Source organism: Oryza brachyantha, chromosome 8 (genome assembly GCF_000231095.2).
Source record: "Oryza brachyantha chromosome 8, ObraRS2, whole genome shotgun sequence".
Lineage (NCBI taxonomy): Eukaryota > Viridiplantae > Streptophyta > Magnoliopsida > Poales > Poaceae > Oryza > Oryza brachyantha.
The window spans coordinates 13529402-13544617 of record NC_023170.2 but is presented as its reverse complement, the minus strand read 5'-3'; the positions used below and the strand labels follow the sequence as shown (position 1 = coordinate 13544617).

At 39.1% G+C, this 15216-nt stretch overlaps 1 protein-coding gene across 1 annotated transcript; it reads right to left on the bottom strand.

The window, feature by feature from the left end:
• Window positions 1-10257: 10257 nt before the first annotated feature.
• On the bottom strand, window positions 10258-15019 carry LOC102712004. Its single transcript, XM_040527169.1, has 3 exons — window positions 15005-15019; window positions 14129-14191; window positions 10258-12632 (listed from the first exon to the last, which is right to left on the bottom strand). Exons 1-3 carry the CDS (start codon window positions 15017-15019, stop codon window positions 12165-12167), a joined length of 546 nt encoding a protein of 181 aa, XP_040383103.1. The 3' UTR covers window positions 10258-12164.
• Between the last annotated feature and the right edge of the window lie 197 nt (window positions 15020-15216).

The following is a 15216-nucleotide window of genomic DNA, read 5'->3' as shown; positions in this document are numbered from 1 at the left end:
ACTGCTGGAGGATGCGGGATTTTCCTTCCAAGAACAACTAATCACTCTCTCAATCAAGCAGAGCTACCAATACCAAATATATCGATAAGGCAAACAAAAATTAAATTAAAGTACATTTAATTCAGAAAATAACATAACAAGGCCCTCCTTGGAGCAAATTCAAGGAAAAAATGGGCTGTAGACAGCAACTTTCACTCGGATTCCTTCAGATAACAAATCGGTCCAAAGATTTCAAGTAACAAAGAACCCAAAATCAGTTTCTTTCACACCTCAATATTGTAAAAAGAGACAAAAGGAAGGTAAAATGAATTAACAAAAAGAATAGGCTCAAGTAATACTTCTTGAATCCAAAGTTCAACCCACATAATCATGCAAGTACACTGTGTGCATTGCAAGAACTCAAACAAAATAAACGTTCTTGTGTATTGAAAGATTTTAGAGTTATTTTCTATCGACAATTACTACCTCCGTTTCACAATGAAAAATGTTTAACTTTTTTAGTTGCAACGTTTGATCATTCGTCTTATTCAAAAATTTAGTACAACTATAAAAATTTAGTACAACTATATATATATATATATATATATACTCCCTCTGTTTTATAACGTAAGATATTTGACTTTTTTCCTTTAATGTTTAACCATTTGTCTTATTCAAAAAATTATACAAATATTATTTATTTTGCTTATGACCTAGTTTATTATCAAAATAACTTTAAGCACGACTCGTCATTTATATATATCAATATGCAAATGGATTACTCCAACCTCGCCGCCACCACCATTCTAGTAAGTGCTGCCGAACTCCGTCGTTGAACCGGCCGGTCACAAGGAATGAAAGAAATTGCTCACTGAAACAGCAGATGGAGGAGGAGGAGGAGGGATAGATCTCGTTGTCCCACTTACATGAAGAGAGAGGAGACCGAGCCCAGTCCGGCGACGCCTAGCGGGAGCACGCACGACACACGCAGCGATCGAACGCGGGTGCTCCTGTCCCGATAGCCAGGGGCGGCGCAGATCTGGAGGCGAGCAATTTTATTGGGAGGAGGAGGAGGACGGCGAGGCGACGACAAAAGTGGCGATGGCGAGGCGAGAGAGGGTGGGGGGATGGCGCAGCCGGCGGCGGCGGGGGTGATGGCGAGGCGACGGCGCCGACGGGGATGACAAGGCCGCAGGTGGCTATGGCACAGCGCCCGCGCCGGCAGGGATGGCGAGGCGATGGCATCGGCGCGTGATGGCGGTGGCGTGGTGTTTCATGTGGACATGAATCACGTGATTTAGATCGGTTAGGTGACGCTGAGGGGAAATAGATCGGGTAGAAAAAAAAAAGGAAATATATCCAATGAAATGAGAACCGTCTGATTTGATGAAGATGATTTTAAGTGTCGGATTTGTTCGATAAGTTAATCTATTTTGTGCACTATTCTTGTGCGATGTATCATCTCATCTACAGAATTAAAATATGGTATTTTTATATCAAATATCTTGGATATAATCAATATAATTTTTTAAATTTGTGGCTGAGTGAACGGTATCGTTCATGGAGCTTTTATTCAATTTTATCATATTGATTTTCTAAATTTGGGCATTAATGAACAGTATGAAATTGCTCCTCATCTACTTGCGCGCTGCGAGCTTTTAAGGTGGAAAAAAATCGTTGGACCGAAAGTGAAATCATGAAACAAATGGTCCTGTATGACAGTAGTGTCAGTAGTGAGCGTGGGGTCAACGGCCAGAACGGCTGGTCCTGCCTGGCACAGCACGCACCACTCCATCACAGCTTCACTGATGAAATTTACTAGTTTAGCCTCGAGTCAACGTTCTTCAGTGCTTAGAGCAAGTTCAATAGGATACCCAACTACTAGTTCCAATTTATCTATAATCAATCTAATCATCAATTTATATAATAGTTACCTACAAAGCATTAATACATGGTCCCACATATCATATACACACTGCGTCTTGGAGCCCGTGCTGCAACTGACTACAAATTAGTAGCCCACTACTCTTCTCTCTCCTCTCTTATCTATTTAAAATATGTTTATAGCTGGCTTATAGCCTGCTATTGTACCTGCTCTTATGTGAGCTGGGGCTTTTTCGATATCACGTCTGTACAGTGATGAGGTGGGACTTTTAATACTGCTCCTGCTGCAACACCCGGATTCCCCTCTTTTCCTTCTTCCCTAGAGCCTGTCTCCAATTGAGATCTGAACACCACTTAAATGAGGAAGCTCGAAGGTGGCGGCCGCCGCTCGCCGCAAGTGGACGAGCTTGAGATGAAGCATGCCGGCGGGCTTCACAGGCTCGAGCGCGGGGGGCGTGCGGGCGGCCTCGCCGACCAGCTCGGCAGGCCTCGACTAGGCGGAGGGGAGCAGCGGCGAACCGGGGCGGATCTAGCAGGGGGCCGGCGGGGCTCCAGTCCCTCTTACACGCTGATCCCGTATGGAGAAGAGGGGCAAAAGAGGAGAGTGAAAGAGAAAGAAGGTAACCAGCTCGCAATCTTTGAATCCTGGATCCGCCATTGACGGCAAAGGGTCATCATGATCCGTTACACCGAGCTCGCAGATTCAAGCTCACCGTCGTGCTGAAGTTCTTTCCATCGAGTCTACCCTATAGTGCACAAACATGATTTACTCATCATCATCATCATCATCATGTGACACATCCAATGGCCTAAATCGATCTATACTATATCGGACGGTCGATCTGACTCCCCTCTCTACAGCCGCCTCCTCACCTCATTTGCCCATCCCCGAACCCTAGCCGTCGTCGTCGTCATCACACGTCCGTGGCTCAGACTCGCCACCCTCTACATCACCGGGTCCACGGTCTGCCGCCACCCTACCCCACCCTACCACTCTTCGCCACCCCCCTACGCCCTCCTGTCCCCGTCAGATCGGACGATTCCATCCCCGTTTGCCATCTCCTCTACGTTCTAGGCAGCCGCAGCGTGTACTCAAGGTTAGAGAGTTTTTTCTTCATAAATAAGGATATTACTATATATATAGAAAATGTGAAATAACAATAACTGCGAATAAAAGCGATTTTGTAATATGTTTGAAGTTCTAAAACCACAAGTTGTTATAACATAATTCCGTATGTCAATCAGTTCAGCTTGGGGACAATTTGGTTGCAGATTGGCAAACATTTTGGCTAGAGAACATCACATTTGCATACTGAAACAACATAACAGAGATATAGTTGCATTTTTCCATAGAGGTGTATATGATGCTTTTTTAACAACCTTGCTGATGACGATAGTTATCAAGAAACTTGACAACAAGCTACTAAAAAAAGTAAAACAATTACAAACAAAGAGATATGAAGAAAGTTAGGTGTTGATCAAGAAAATGTCAATTATTTCCTTGCATGCTTAATTCTGAATGTAATATGCAAAGTGGAGCGCACTGCGCATTAATATTTTTACCTATGCAGCGAGACTCAACTTCCCTTATACAACTGCAAGATTCAACTTCCTTTTTCCCTAAAAGAAAGAACTAAAAGACTATATTATCGTGTAACAATGCAATTAGCTTACTAATTAATAATATTGCCTCCTTCCTCAATAGTTGTAGAAAAAATAAAATCCAGACAACAAAAAGAATCTTAAGAAAATCCAGACAACAAAATAAAACTAGGAAAGAAAGTAAGATTGAAGCTATTGGCAGTGGCAATGATGCCGCGTTAGCAACTGAAATTTGGAATGTTTGATCATTTTATAAGAAATGAGATATACAAAAACAGGGACCCTATGTCGAGATGACAAGAAAACTGCAAAGGCAACAGGATGTTACTCATTTGACAACAAAAATGAATTAGTTGTTTCTAATATCACTGAAATGGATAAATTTTGGCCTTGTAGAGCATTCTGCTGAGCAGTTTATAGCAATCTACAAATAGGAAGTGTTTTTAAAGAGAAAGTAATGATTTGATTCTAAAGTTTGCATTTAGAGGTAGTCAAAACTTTGACATTGCACCCCTTTCATTTAGAAAAAAAAAGGTCATTTGCTGAAAACTTATTATCTAAATTGAATGTATCCTTAGCCCATTTTATGAATAGTCTATTTAATACTATTGTCTTTTTCAGTGTTAACAACATGGTAAATTAAAACTTTGTGAGAAAAAGAGGAAGAACATGACCGACCTAGATAAATCTATAAGTTCTAGTTTTTAAATGGTTACCTGGTAATCAAATTATTCCCTTCATCAGACATATTATTTTTGTGGTGTTCTATATTTTGTTTGCTCTTCTGTATACTGTCCATGCTCTTATAGTAAACTATGGATGATGATCTGCTGAAATCATTTCCGATAACTTCTGCACTCGACATCTACATGAATCTTGTTTGCATACTACTCTTTGTTGGCTAGGCTTTTATTGCAAGATGATAGATCTAATGAAAATTAGTTACCACATCAAACCATCAACCTGTTTCTAATGTTATCAAATTTTGTTGCTTCTTTTTTCGCCTACTCAAACAATTGGTTATTTTAGGTAGCCATCTGTTTGGGCTCAATAATGAAATACTCAAATTTAGTGCCAGATCAAATGTAAGTTGATATCAATACTTCTGTACTGCCAAAGGTATAATAATTAAACATTTTTTCTTGACAAATTAGAAAATAGAGCACACATGATGTTCACGAAGACCTGCAAATGCGATCATCAAAATGATGCCACGACATAGGTTGTCCAGGAATATATTAGTAAATGATATATGTAAGTTATTTGAGTTGTTCTCGAAAATTGAGCACACCTATGTACAACACAGCCAAGGTGTTGTGTTTGATTCAAAATTTAGTAAAAGTCAATCCCAAATTTAAAATATAATTTCGTTAATTTTTTTTCCAATCTGTACTTGCTTAACTTTTTTTGTAGCTTGGAATTCAAATTAGAAGCTGGTGTTAGAAAAAGCTTGTAATTCTAATCTTTGAAGTACGTGTTGAGGAATCATATATAAATATGGGGGAAAACTTGTTGGTTTAAATCATGACAGTGGTATCATCAAGGAAAGGTTTATTCTTTTTGGGAATTTTAGGATAAACTAACAACATACTTCTGACTCTGATTCACAGGTACATCTTATATTGCCTATTATGTACTTCCCCAACTGGAGTGTATAAATAAACAAATATAGATTTTAGTTGTTCATCATTGAACCAACTTCAGGTTAATAAACATCCGTCATACAAAAAGACTACATAGTATGAATCAAAATGTTGGAAGGACGATAATCAGTCAAATACACACTTCAATTGTACTTTACCTGACAACTCTTTTAATTCTATTTTGGTGTGTTCACTTGATCTGAATTTGCTTAGTTGTGCTATTCATAAACATGCAGATCTCTCTCAGACGTTAACTTTTTAATGTATTCACATGTTTCATTTGTTGCTTCATTTGCTGTGGAGCTTCAAACTCTATGTAACCACAACAATTGTTCAAGTTGTGACTGATTTAATTGTGTTGGTGCAGATTGGCTGACAACCAATTCATGGATTATTTATAAGTCTAATGATGATTTGTCTTGACAAAATGTTCATTACTCGAGTTTGTTGCAACTCAATGGTTATACAAGAAACAAGCTCAATATACAATTTAAGCAACTTGGTTCAAAGGAGGACTTTCAATTTTAAAATTACTGTATTGCTGCTCTTCAGGCCAAATTCTGAAGCCCCGTTGTTCATTAGTGCCTGCCTCTCCGATTTCCTTGCCAAGATGTCGACCGGTGACTCGACAGCGTTTGCTACTGCTCGCTTGCAAGACTAGGATAATTCCTAGGGCCAAAATTTCTTCCCTAAAGTACAATTACAATTGACCACACCTATTCTGATCTCATTTAAAATTGACGATTGTGACTAGATATTTATTCTTCTACTTTATGATGAATACTTGTATTTGGTATGTATATTTTGACCAATTTATATGTTATATTTTTTAAAAAAAATCAAATTTACATTAAAAGCATGCCAGTTTCTATATCAATAATATTATATCAATCATTTACTACTATCTTTTTGCATTTTTTTCTTGATGTGTATTAACTGAAATTATGGACATGTCATAAAAACATGAGTCTTACAACATTATTCCTACATCTATACCGGAATATGTGAAGCACATAAGAAATTAGATGGTTTCTGCATATACAAGTTGTGATATCATTTTGTGCATGTGGCTTTGTAATTACTACCAATACAACAACACTCTACATAGATCCTTTTTTGTGTGAATTTAAACTAGCCTTATTAATTATATGTTTCATTATCATATCATGTATCGTCTTTTGGTTATTCGTTTGAATTTACTAAATGTCCCAGCAGCCGAGGGTGCAAAGAGTAGTTTGATCTGGTAAATTCGTTTAACCAAAAATTTTGATAAATTATTTTTTACTTATTTGTTAGGTTTAGACTATTATATTTTTTTGAAATCAAAATCAACCCATTTTAGATGTAGTTATCATACTTGAAATTTTAAAATTACAATATAAATATATAAAATATAGTGTAACATCTAAAGTGATAATATAATGTTTGAATTTTCTTAAATAATAAAGTTAATATGAGAAAACCACATGTATTATGGCCTGTGTCACACACACAATCCCTGTTATTATGGTCACAAGACTTCACAATACCATGCCCCTATATATATTGAGCACACATTTACTTTAAGAAATTTCGTCCTATATAGTGTTAATGGAATTTTTAATTACCAATTTCTTAATACAAGTTGTTGCCTTAATTCTTCCGTATGTAAAATATTATTTTAAATATTAAATTTACTTGATATTTAGAAAATGTGGAGTTATGTGAAACCTGTGGTCACTTTTGTTATATTTGTTATAAATCTGATGATTATATTACGTTATAAATGAGTGACATTTGTTAAAAATCTAATGATTATAATACATTATAAATAATTCTGAAATCTCATGACATATATTGTTTAGTGGTAAATAAGACTATAGCTATCATATTTTTTATTATCATAACTTGATAGTTCTTCATGTTACTCCTACTAATAATCAATCATGTATTGCATTGCGAGTTACTCATGCTAAATTATATTTCTTGATAAGGACCTCTTAGCTTTATATTTTCGTACCTATCATATAATTATGATTATGTCAACTAACTTAGATAAAACATTATTAGAAATTTAAGTTAGTATCAAAACAAAAATTCAGTGTCAAAATAGACACATTAGTTCTATTAAATTTCCCATGTGAGAATTGACGTTTTCACTTATTAAAATTCATATGCAAAATGAGAGTGTTTCCACTTACTTAGTGTATTTCTTTAATAAAAGCAACTTAGGGCATGTTCAGATTACTGACAAAAAATCTTAACATATTTGTCAAAGCTAAACTTTGGTAAGTTGGTGTTATTTTTATAAAATTTGGAAAGTTAAAATTTGGATTGTGTTTAGTTTGTTTCCCACATACACAATACTAAAATTTAACAATGTTTGGCACTATTTAGATTGCATCCAAAGTTTTCTCTATACCCACGTGTCCTATCTTCCACCAGTAAAGGCGAGCGTACCTGCATGTTGGCTGCTTGATTGCTTGTGGCCTTGTTGCTCTAGTAAGACAACTAAATGTATAGTCCTAACAACAATAATACTCTCATGATTATAAGCACATGAGTGTATTTTACGGTGTCAATTGCACCAAAAAAATACAATATATAACAATGTCTATGCTAGGTAACATATATAAGATAACATGAGTTACTTAGCAATATTTGCTACTTCATGATACCAACCTATATTATATAGTGTAGGCTGAATAACAGTGTACGGACAAAATAACCAAAATTTTGGTTATGTTATAATAGGGAGTTATAACTTTTTTATAGCCACCCAAAAAATATACCCAAAATACTACCGATCTATCAGAATCGTGAGATGAATCAATCCAATAATTTAAATTAACTACAAAAGATCCTCTAGCAATCCAGCTAAGTACTCAGCCAGCAATGGTTCTCATGTGACCAATCTCCAGACGACTCAAAAGGTACATTTATATCTGCATTTGACTTTTATTTGGTTTACCAATACAACGTGCAACTTGACAGCATGATGGAAATTATTTGTTTAGAATAAAATCAAAATCATAAATTATGTGCATCTTCCACTTCTACATTAGGAACCGTCTAGAGGCAATAGCATATATTGTTTGTTTTAGTTATGGACTACCTATCATACTATTTGTAGTTAAAAGTAGTAAAGTTCTTATTTTTATCAATACGACTAATTGGTATGTTTTATATTAATTTTATCTATACATAGAAGTTGCATGACTAATTATTTAATAATTAGTTCCATCTACATTAGTATGTAGATGTACCTTTACCCGCTTGTTTTTCTTTTGTTGCTTTTTTTACTCTGCTTGAATCTTTAGTCGAGTGTTGTTGCAGTGGTGCTGATCTTTGAGGGCTCAGTCATCGAAAATTCCACCGCATTTGTTGCAGCTCCACACAAGTTTGGGCTTCTTCTTCGACATCCTACGTAACATAAGATTGAATCAGATTGATACAGAGAAAAACGGTGGTTTCAGATTGAAACGGTAATAAGATTACATCAAAGTTGGATCAGTCTAAATTTAATCAACTTGAGTTGATATGGGAAAAAAATAGTGCACAAATCATTAGCATTAGACACAATGTGCATTATATTATCACCCCACTATAATAAAACTAATTTTCTAGCATAGTAAAGTCAGCAATATATTATAGCTCTTATATTTGTATAACCTATGATGAAAATGTACATTACAAAATAGAATGAAGCTTAAATTTGTAATAAATTCTTACGGTCTGTAGCCTACATAGCTTATCCTCAACATAATTCAAGCATTGTGCACAAATAAGTAAACTCTAGAAATCCACTTTATAGCCACGGTAACGTTCACCCAATCTTTCTTTACTGAAAGATTGAATCAGAAACGGTGAGAAAAATGGTGGTTTCATATTGAAACGGTGAGTAGAAATTTATTATATAGTCACTGTAACGTTCACCCAATCTTTCTTGAAACGGTGAGAAAAACGGTGAGATAGAGAGGGTTAAAATGAGCTTAACTTCATGAGAAAACAGTAAGAGTGGGTTCAGATCGGTGAGGAAAACGGCGAGATGGAGAACAAAAAAAACTTGGGTTTAGATCAGATCGAGCTTAGTGAGGAAACCATGAGACGAAAAGAACCAGTAGAGAACCAACAAACTCAGATCAGAACCAGCAGAGAACCAACAAACTTAGATCAGATCGAGCTCTCTGTTGGACTCGGCGATGGCACCTGTGACGACAGCACAGAGATGTTGCAGCTGCATAGAATACGAGAAAATGGGAGGGGAAATGGCCGAGTTAGGTTAGGGACGCAAGACTCGATATTTTCTGTGCGCACCAATATGGATACACTAAGGGTCTGTTTGATTGCTCGTATGTCCCTAGCCTAGCCCGGGTTGCTCTGTTTGGTTATTTGTATGAGGTTGTCCTATATGACTTATGATTGTGTTTGGTTGTATATCTGGATGCTGTATCTAGAAGATGGTGTTTGGTCGAATGTTTGGACCTTAAGTGCAATCACCTCTTCTTTTAAATTTTGAGGTGTCACGTGTGTTAGCGCAATGAAAAATCTTCTAAGTCCTTATTGAATAAATTGTCAACTGAATTTTGTTCTACTTTTTAGCATACATTGATGTATATATCTATGTATTCTGATCGCGGTGGTGACAACAATGTTCATAGTATTTTTGGGTGCCTAGAAATGGCAGATTGCTTGTTGCCACTGCTAGTATATATAAGCAATATTCGGTGAAATGAGATGATTCCATGGCGGTACGTAATAAAACAGTTATTATTCAGAAGTTATAATAGATATTCTAAATTGTTGATTTCAACGAAGTGTTTATTAGTACAAATAAACTAAAGTACTATGGGGGTATTTGTTTCTAGGGGCTAAACTTTAGCCTCTAGTCACATCGGATGTTTGGACACTTATTATAAATAGTAAACGTAGACTATTAATAAAACTCATCTATAATCTTGGACTAATTCGCGAGACGAATCTAATGAGCCTAATTAATCCATGATTAGCCTATGTAATGCTACAATAAACATTTGCTAATTATGGATTAAGTAGGCTTAAAAAATTCGTCTCGTGGATTAGCTCTTATTTATGAGATTAATTTTTTTATTAGTTTATGTTTAATACTTTAAATTAGTGTCCAAATATCCGATGTGACATGGGGCTAAAAAGTTATCCCCATCGAAACAACCCCCTGTATATGAGAGCTAGTAGTTATTTGTAGAAGCAACCAGCATACACCTCATATGAGCTGAATATTAAATCATGGCGTCGTTGATGTTACAGTTATGTCCGACTCTAGGTCCGCAGCCTCCAATCTGATCAGAAAAGTAGTTCCTCCTGCTTTTGTAGTTTCTTTAGCTCAAGTAGCACCTAGTTGTTGCTTCACCAGATTAATAAAATGCTATTACCAGATTAACAGTCATGAATGCCAATTGGATGCAGTCAAAAAGGTGAGCAAAATGAAGAAACAATAAACAATAACTTGCCATGCACCATTACATATTTACATCTAGTTTCATAAAATAGGAATACTTTCTGAACTTCCCCACGAGTTTATTCATCAGTCTTCATAGCTATCGACGAGTATAATGTTGACAGTTAAGAAAAAAAGAGCACTGAAGCTCTTGTTCATCACCAGTAATCAAGTGTCAGAATTACTTGTTTATCCTCTGCCGATGTTCTTCCTGAGAAGATGAGACTTCATTGTTCTCATGGTCTGAAATTTTACACGATTTCGGGTGATAAAAATTCAGCCATGGCCTGAACCTGAACCTGTTCAGTTGAGAGCGAGAGAGGCCATGGCCGTGGCGTGCAGAGGCGAAGGAACACCACCAGCATCCAAGGCTTGACCGGGAACCTGCAGAACACCACCAGCAGGCGGACGGTCGAGCCGCATGTGGCGGCTGCGGCTGCGGCTGCGGCTGGCCGAGTCGCAGGCGGCAGAGGGAGCAGGTTGGAGGAGCGCCGGCGGGAGGAGCTTAGAGGCGGTGGCGGCAGGGCCGAGCCGCATGCGACGTCGGCGGGAGGAGCATGGACGAGGCGGCGACGGGAGGAGGTACAAGGCGGCGGCGTCCGGAGGAGGTTCAAGGCGACGCGGTGGCGGCTCGTCTGAGCCGCAGGCGACGGCAGCAGCGGCCAGCTGAGCCGCAGGCGGCGCAGGGAGGAGGCGATGGTGGATGGGGATTGGGCACCCCAACCCTAAGCATTCGGATCACCTGCCATTACATAACAATGCCAGAAAATATGAGAGGAAAAATGGCACCTTACTGTAGATGATGGACGGGCGACGCGGTAGCAAAATCATTTTAGATAAAATATAATAAATTTACTGTACCAAATCACTGTAGCAGATAAATCTGTGGTTGTCCATCTGAAAACGAACGACTGAGATCATACCGATGGCACTGCACTGTTCATTGGTGCCATTAGCTATACAATGGCAGATGATCCAAACCCCAACCCTAGGTGGTGGGGAAAAGTGACGGGGCAGAAGAGACCCTTACGGGCTTCGTTGCACGCGTGGGTGCAGGGCTTATACATGCAGATCCTGTCAGGATGTATTGTTTGGGCTAGGCCGAGTAAAGAAGCTCCACGGGACGGAATTTGCATGAGTTTAGACTGGTTCTGATCCTTGTACAAGTAACTAAACAACTATTTTTCTGTATATCTCATGCGAGCCAGGTTGGTATATGCAACCAAACACACCCTTTGGGACCAGATGGAGCAATTAAGTGTTTGGGCGTGAATTTGATGACACGGATACTGCTGTACAAAAAGAAGATGTCTCGTTTGGGAGCGAATTCAAGTTAATAGTAATTTTGTGCACAAAATTTAGCTGCTTAATTGTTTTTTTTTCAAAGCAATGTCCATATTTTGTATGTACACTCTCAATCATTCAACAAAAAAGAGAGATTGAATCAATAAGCTATCTAATTGGAGTAAGAACAACCCAAAAGTTGTGTAGAAATGATGGAACAAAAAACACCCATCTAAATCTACATACACTGCTTTTGACCATGACAATATCCTTTTGTAAAAAAAAAAGGGAAAAAAATCGATCCTACAAGGAATCAATCACCTGGAGGGCGTGCGCTCCAAGTACCGCAGCTGCAGGGACACCTGCCGCTCCATCTGTATATGCTTGTAGAAGTTGGCGATGAACAGCTCGGCGCGCCGGTCGATGTCGTTGTCGCCGCCGCCGCCGCCGGGCGACGACGACGACCCGTCGCTCGACGTCCTCAGCAGCTCCGACGACGCCGCGCTGCTCGTCCGCGACACGGTCCTCGTCGCCGGCGGCCCTAGGCTCGCCGTCCTGGACGGCGGACCACCACCTGACCTGACCGGCGACACGATGGCGCTGCCCTCGAGGTCGAGGAGGCTCGGCGGCCGCGCCGGGCCGAAGCTGACGCGGCGCCGCGGCGTGGCCCCGGCGCGCGAGCCGACGATGGAGGAGAGGATCCACCGCGTCGCGCTGAAGGAGAGCAGGAACCGGACCTTCTTGACCGCCGCGCGGAAGCTCCCGAGGAGCGACGCCGTCGTCTTCTCCGGCGACGGTGCCATCGGTCGGTGCAGGCGTTGACCGGCGACGACGACCTGGCGTGCGCGCCTGCACGAACCTATCCTCTCTCTCTCTCTCTCTCTCTCTCTCGTCGAGGCGTTCGAGTCTTGACGAGCAAACGATGAGGCGGCGTGAAGCAATAGAGGCGTGTTGTGCGTGCAGCCACGCATATATAGCGGCCGTGTGGCATACTCGATGTCAGCGAAGACGTTGGTGAGCGAGGGAAGCTACTCGGTGCTGGGAAAGTGCAAGGAAGAAATGTAGCGTGTGTCGTTACACGGTCGCGCGAGTGCTTCGTCACCACGTCATTTAAATATCGGAGCTAAATTTGCTGGGCCGGCCCCGCTACGGCTGGCGGCAGAGAGAAAGCCGCCACAGAATGAGACAAGTACAAGACGCGTAGTAAAATTTATATTGATTATATTGTTTAAGTAGAGATTAACGTGAAGAAGAAACAGATTATATTGTTTTTAGTAAATAAAGATGGATTAAATTGGTAGATTTTGAAATGAGGAGCGATCGTCGGGACAAGCAATGTTATGGTAGTAATAAAGATATTTATATTTTGATACAAGATTTAGATCATAAACATCGTTGACTAGAATGGTTTAGGCAATAAGGGCATGTTTAGTTTCCATTTTTTTAAAAAACATCACATTAAATTTTTGGATACCTAAATAGAGCATTAAATATAACTACACAGTTATAGAGAAATCGTGAGACGAAACTTTTAAGCCTAATTAGTTCATGATTAGTCATAAGTGCTACCGTTTCCGTATGTGCTAATGATGAATTAATTATGCTCGAAAGATTCATCTCGCGGTTTCCAGTCAAGCTATGAAATTGTTCTTTTTATTCATTTTAAAAAACCCTAATATCTGACAAACACGTGACATGACAACTAAAAATTTTCTTTTCACGAACTAAGCCTAAAGCAATCATTAGTGCTACACGTAGACCCGTCACATGCGTGATCGTGTGCTGCGGCGTGGCGCGGTAGTTCGTGCTGGGTACTGCGCGTACAGCTCGATCCAGCCGGGCGGCGAGCGGGCGATGGATGCTGAATTGTTGATGCTGCGGCCGGAGAGGGACGACACAGCTAGGTACGGCTAAAATGCATATACTAATGTTGAAATTAAAATTCTTGAACTTAAGCATAGAGTTCTTTTTAAATTTTGTCATCATTACTTTTTTCACCAGTACCATTATTATTATATAAAAAAATTTACCCATAAATAAATTAGCTAAACGTTGTTTGACGTACAATCCACTCTTAGCTAACCGAGCCTGCGTTCGCTCAAGGTGGGGAGTGGCCCGGTTGGAAGACCGGCAGACAGCTCGCGGGTCAAAGATTGCCGCTCGATCACACGCGGTCACGAAACGGCGCCACCACAGCCATGTCGGTCCAGCACTCCAGCGCGTCTTGCCATTGGATAGAAGATGCTGCTGCTTCGAGGCCAAGGCGATCGAGTGACGACGCAGTCGAGGAATTCCGATCCGGCGCCGCTTGGTTGCACGAGCAAGCTAGCCACCCGTGCAAGCACTAGAAATTTTAGGAGCGTTTGTTTCCCGTTATTAAAGGGAAAAAAAAAGGAGAAAGAGTCAGCACTAGAAAACGAGCGTTTCCTTTCAGTAAAAAAACAAAGAGAAAGGAAAGAGCGTTTCTCCTCTTTTATTTACTTGTTACTAAATACTTTTCACAATTAGTTTAAACATGTCACAATCGCTGTTGCTTTTCCACGACCTCAGGTCTCCACAGTGTCTGATGTTGTCATTGAACCAGTAAAAGCCACCTTGTAAATTTGTTGTCTTCAAATCTACGGCCCGTTCTTTTCAACGGTTAGGGCTGGGTTGGGCTACTCTCCAGTTTGTATATAGTCTCTTCATCCTTAAAATATAAGAAATACTCCTCCCCTTCTCTAAATGTTTAACGCCTGATTTTGTTATACACGTTTGACTATTTATCTTATTCAAATAATTTACATAGTTATTAATTATTTTATATCATTTCATTTATTATTAAATATACTTTTATGCATATATATAACTTTACATATTTGAAAAAAAGTTTTGAATAAGACGAATAATCAAACGTTTATAAAAAAAGTCAACAGCGTCAAACATTTATGGATAGATGTATTAGTTTTTTTACTCAGTATCCAACACTATAATTTTACTGTTAATGTTTATATAACATAGTGTGAAATTACTTTATCTGTTCCAAAATATAAGTATTTCTAGGATTTAACTCATATACCACAACATAAGCATTTCTAACATTATTCGCGATACCACTCGTCCAGCAATCACTTACTGTTCTAAATTATTCACATTTTATCCTCATCTCCTATCTCACTCTTAGCCCTTCCATTCCTTATTTATTAAGGGACAACATAGTATTTTTTTTCCAAACTTAATCCATATTAAACAATCTAGAAATGTTTATATTTTGGAACGGGGAATATACAATACTCGCTCCGTACTGGTATTAGATGATGTTTAGGACAAGATTGTGCATGCCAAGCACTCACTAAATAGGTGTTATTTTTCTCGGTTTGCCCTTTTTAA

What these genes read in the sequence shown, in the direction of transcription:
- LOC102712004 (XM_040527169.1), bottom strand. An exon ending in CGGATCGGAATTCCTCGACT is followed by an intron (nt 12,633 to 14,128) that starts GCGTCGTCACTC and finishes CCGTCGCCGGAG; the next exon opens with AAGACGACGGCGTCGCTCCT.